A 4,613-nucleotide genomic window follows, 5' to 3' on the forward strand; every position below is an offset into this window, starting at 1 on the left:
AGCCGCGCCTATGAGGTCAGATCCCGCGGAGCTGCGCGCAGCCACAGCCACAGCTGGGCCGCCACCAGGAGGGTCGCTCGGGCGCGGCGCTCCCCTGAAGAGCTGGAGGCTGCCAACACAACGACAAGATCCATGTGAGCCGGGGGCCCTGGCACGCAAGCAACGGGTGCCTCCCTCCCCCCCACCCAATACCCCGGGTGCCCCGCGAACTGCGCCGGTCCTGCACCCTCCCAGGTGCCCCATCTCAGCACCGGGCCCCGCCTCCTACAAGCCCCTTAATTGGCCTTTGGACTCTACCCATGGCCTCTATTCTATCCTGCCACTGCCCTGCATCACGCTATACACCGTGACCATCCTTGCAACTGACTGTCTGCCAGCTCTTCAAAGTCTGCCATTGTTAGCCTCATGGCCCTCAGGCACCACAGGAACAGCGCACACCCAGCTCCCTGCCCTCCACCTCCCTCCTATCTGCGACGTGCCACACGTTCCAGCCACCTTCCCCCCGCCAGCCACCTCCCCCACGCCCCCCCCCCCTCCAGCCCCTCGGCTCGGGCACTGAAGCCCCCCGCTACACTCGCCCCGACTCCTCCTGCGCCGCCCCCGGTACTTGCCCCTGCAGCTCTTGCCGTCCCCTTGCAGTGTCCCTGTCACGCAGCTGCACAGGGGTCCATCTGCCCGGCTCGTGCAGATCTGCTCGCAGCCTCCGTTGTCCTCGCACCAATCCGATCCTGGGCACAAAGAGCAAAGGAGGACACCTGAGCGATGCTCCCAGACCCCAAGCCCCCGATCCTTGGCTGCCTAAGACCCACGCTCCCTGCTACAACAACAGGGCCCACGAGAGCATGCCCATGACCTGCGGGGCATGCCCTCACATCACACACAGCATGGGCACGACAGTAGGACCCAGCTAGGCTCCCATCGTCCCCCGTGACCCCAAAGCAGCACCTAGCCTGATGCTCACAACCCTCCAGGGGCCTTTCTGGAAGACAAAGAGGAGCATCGACAGCATGGGGCCACATAGCCAGAAACAGAGCGCCCCACGCCACCCCAGGCTTCCACTGCCCACCCTGCTGTCGTGCCATCTCCTGTGCGACCACCCGTGGGCCTCTAGGAATGCACGTCTCCGAGCAAGACGGACCCCCAATATAGCTTGCACCTGCGCCCATCCAACCAGCATCCACGCTCCCTCTGCCATTGCCTCCTGGCAGCAAAACCCCCCCCGAGTGCTCTCTTGCTCTTGCCTTGATTCTTGCTCAAAAGAACAGCCTCTCCCCACAGGACACACACGCACACTCCCTCGCCCCAGTGCCCCGGGATCCTGCTGCGCCCAGCACTGCCGCGCGGCACACTGCCGGGCTCGACCAGGATGGCAGACAAACCCTCCCCTGCCTTCCTTGAGGTCGCAGGCACTTACGCTTCCTCCTAATAGGCCCCACCGAGATGATCTGCTCCTTGGGCTCCTCGGCGAACACGCTGGCCATCCTCGTATGCTGAGGGCAGTTCTATGCAGGGATAAACGCCGCCTCCATCACTCTCAGCCCCTGCCCAGGCCCCCTCTGTGCCCCTCCGGCCTGCCCGGCTCCCAGCTCATAGAGCACAGGTCCCGAGGCGACCTGCCTGTGGCGGAGCTCTCCTGCCAGCACCTAGAGGGACACGCAACCCTCCCGGCCTCGCCCCCCAGAGCTATGTCTCCGGCCGCCTTTCTGATGCCAGGTCGACCGGGCTTGCTGCACTCCGCTGGAACCTTGCAAAGCGAGCGACCCGTCCCTCGGCCCTTGCCCCACTTACTATTTTGCAGGAATATTTCTCTGAATCGCAGAGTGAGACGGCACAGTGGAGGTGAACTTCATCATAATCCCCGATGAACTTGAAGACGGTGACGTGGAAGCGACACGTCAATGATACCCCGTTCTCCTCTATGCCAATGGTGTTGTCCTTCATGTTTTGGCACCTGTGCAAAGCACTGACACTCGCCCCAGCCCTCCCGTGACCGGGACCCTCCCTCGAGGGACACCACTCACCCCTATCCCCACGAGACCCCTCGCCCCGGGTCCTGTGACGGCGCTCTTAGATCTTGCCATCCCTGCCTCCTCTGGACGAGGGTGTCACGCCTCTGTGGCGTGACCTCTCTCTGGCACGTCTGATTTGGTTGTGCTCCAGCTTCCCAAGACACCTCCACCACAATCCACGTCCCCCCGTCTCCTCCAGATGCGCCGACACCCACGGCATCAGCGACGCGACGAAGGCCGCTTCCCTCTGTGGCCAGGACTCTGTCGCACGCAGGGCCTCCAGCTACCTCTAAGCTAAGCGAAGTAATTCCTGCGCTAACAAAGCGAGCTGCCCTGTTCCCTGCCCTTTCCAGATCTTGGTCAACCATTTCACTGACCAAAAGGTCCCCAGCTCCAACTGACACTGATGTTCCTTCGAGCACCCTCCCCGACAGACACCAAGAAAAACAACAGGGCATGCTGAGCCACCCACCCCGCGGTCACTCACCCTCCCTCAATGATGAAGTAGCGCAGCTTGTCGTTGCTGTCCCGTGAGGGGGTCGCGTAGCACTTGTTCAGCATCAGGATCAAGTGGTTGGAATCGGCCCCGACGACAAAGACCCCCACGTAGAGCACGTCCCGGGTGGTGAGCACCACCTCGCCCTGCCGGTAGGGGTGCTTGTAGGACGAGTTCTTGTACAGGGCCATCTTGGTCGTGAAGCTCCCTTCTTGCGTTGGCACCGTCAGGTTAATCACGCTAATGATGACAAAAAAAAAAAAAACCACCACCAAAACAAAACAACTTGGACCAAGGAAAGGCTACAAACCCCTGACCTAGCACCTCACTTTGGACACTCACCACCTCGCCCTCCGCCTGCACGCTCCCACACCCATGCGATGGGAGAGATGGGAGAGGCTCCTACCTGAGCATTGGCCGCACAACGGAATCCAGGGAGATCTTGATGTCCAGCTCGTAAGCGCAGGAAAACTCCACGTTGATGGTCCGGTCCCGGGTGATGACGTTGCCCGTGTTGTTCGCGCTCTCGATCCACACAGTGTTCTTGTACATTATATGCGTGCTGTTCGACTGCAGAAGGAATGCGGGGCGTTGCTCAAGACCGGCCATCTCTGCTCCCCGGCTCCTAACAAATGCCTCGGCCCCTAAACAAGCCATGCGACGTCGAGGGCCCCACCACTCCTCCACCACTGCTGGCCAGAAAGGGTATGGTACGGCGGGGCTAGGACCCACTGGGCAGCATCCTTAATCTCCAAGACCTGCCTCTGTTTTCCCCGACACCCATCCCATGAAATCACCTCCCGAGCATCGCTCGCACCGACATGCGCTCCCGCCCTGACCCTGGCCTCTAGCTGGGCCGCTGCTGCGGAGGAAGACAGCCCAGCTGGCACGAAGCCGTGCTGCCTTGATGCTCCCCGTGCCAACAGGTTCCTCACACACATGATGGCTCAGAATACTCAGACTGCTCTCATCAGCCTCCCAACTACTCCTCTGCCTCCTCCTGCATCCTCTGGACCAGGACACCAGTCAGCAGGGCGACAGCGACCCTGCACCAAAAGACCCTGTGTGCTACAAAGCCTGCCCATGTCCTACCGCCCGAACGCAAGCCACCCCAATTGATGGTCAGAGCTACGTGTGCATCCCAGGCACTAGCTGACTCTTGGGTCTCTTTCGCTCCATCAAGCCGCCTCCCGAAGGCATGCTCACCCCGCCTCCTCTGCCTTCAAGTTCACGTGAATGACAAGACACCCAAGATGAACAGCCCAGCCTTCACTCCCGGCCTCGTGTGCCCTGGCTCACCTGCACCACGTTGCCACAATTGCCCTTGGTGTTGTTGATCTGGAAGGAGATGAAGTCCTCCCCTTCGATGCCAGGGCAGTGGCGGTCGTTGACCCGCACCCCCTCGCGCTCAAAACCCAGCTGGAACAGCTTGCACTTTGAGATGGACACCTCCATTTGGGCGGCTTTGCAGGTCACCTCCGCATCAATGATGTCATGGGTGGCTAGAGGAGAAGATGAAACAGTTTCAGTTCACCACAAATAGTGCCACGGGCCCAGGTGGCCGGCCAGCCCGGCCCTCCTCCCCACCACCAGAAGTGGGCTGGGATCATCTCCTGCAGCGCACCTTGCCCGTCCCACATCCCTGCTGCTCAAAGTGCTCCCAAGCCAGAGATGCCTATAACATGCACTCCAGAAAACCCGCTCCTGTCCTGAACCGTGCTCGGTCACGAAACCCCGTCTCGGCAGAGGTCCCGGCCCTCGGCACCTCCCTTCCCAAAGCCCTGGCAGTCCGATGGCCTAACACGCGCCCACGCCACTCAGCGCCGACCCTGCGGCTGGGACCGGAGGACTCACTGTTCCCATAGGGCGGAGGCTCAATGCAGCCACACAGCTCCCCACCATTGTCCAGCTCGCAGCTGCGGTTGGGGCAGTCAGCGCCTATGCAGGGATCTTCCACCACTCCTGCTAAAAAGCACAAGACGGAGCACAAACACGGTCTTTATCCTCAGACCGCAGGGCGGGCACCTCCAACCACCACGGGCCGCCCCCGCCCCGCTGGCTTCTCTCCCACCGGTTGCGGTCCCGGCGGGACGCGGCTCGCCTCCAAC

At 61.7% G+C, this 4,613-nt stretch overlaps 1 protein-coding gene across 1 annotated transcript in view; it reads right to left on the reverse strand.

The window, feature by feature from the left end:
- Nucleotides 1–8: 8 nt before the first annotated feature.
- Nucleotides 9–4,613, reverse strand: part of TECTA (tectorin alpha) — a 27,298-nt gene continuing 22,693 nt past the window's right edge. Inside the window, exons 16-23 of the mRNA XM_009573994.1 lie at nt 4,360–4,470; nt 3,805–4,007; nt 2,912–3,075; nt 2,497–2,745; nt 1,789–1,951; nt 1,415–1,502; nt 612–728; nt 9–109 (exon numbers count right to left, since the gene is read on the reverse strand). Coding sequence (XP_009572289.1) covers nt 9–109; nt 612–728; nt 1,415–1,502; nt 1,789–1,951; nt 2,497–2,745; nt 2,912–3,075; nt 3,805–4,007; nt 4,360–4,470 — 1,196 coding nt within the window. The remainder of the gene's footprint in view (nt 110–611; nt 729–1,414; nt 1,503–1,788; nt 1,952–2,496; nt 2,746–2,911; nt 3,076–3,804; nt 4,008–4,359; nt 4,471–4,613) is intronic.

This window comes from Fulmarus glacialis, unplaced genomic scaffold (assembly GCF_000690835.1).
Source record: "Fulmarus glacialis isolate BGI_N327 unplaced genomic scaffold, ASM69083v1 scaffold34573, whole genome shotgun sequence".
Lineage (NCBI taxonomy): Eukaryota > Metazoa > Chordata > Aves > Procellariiformes > Procellariidae > Fulmarus > Fulmarus glacialis.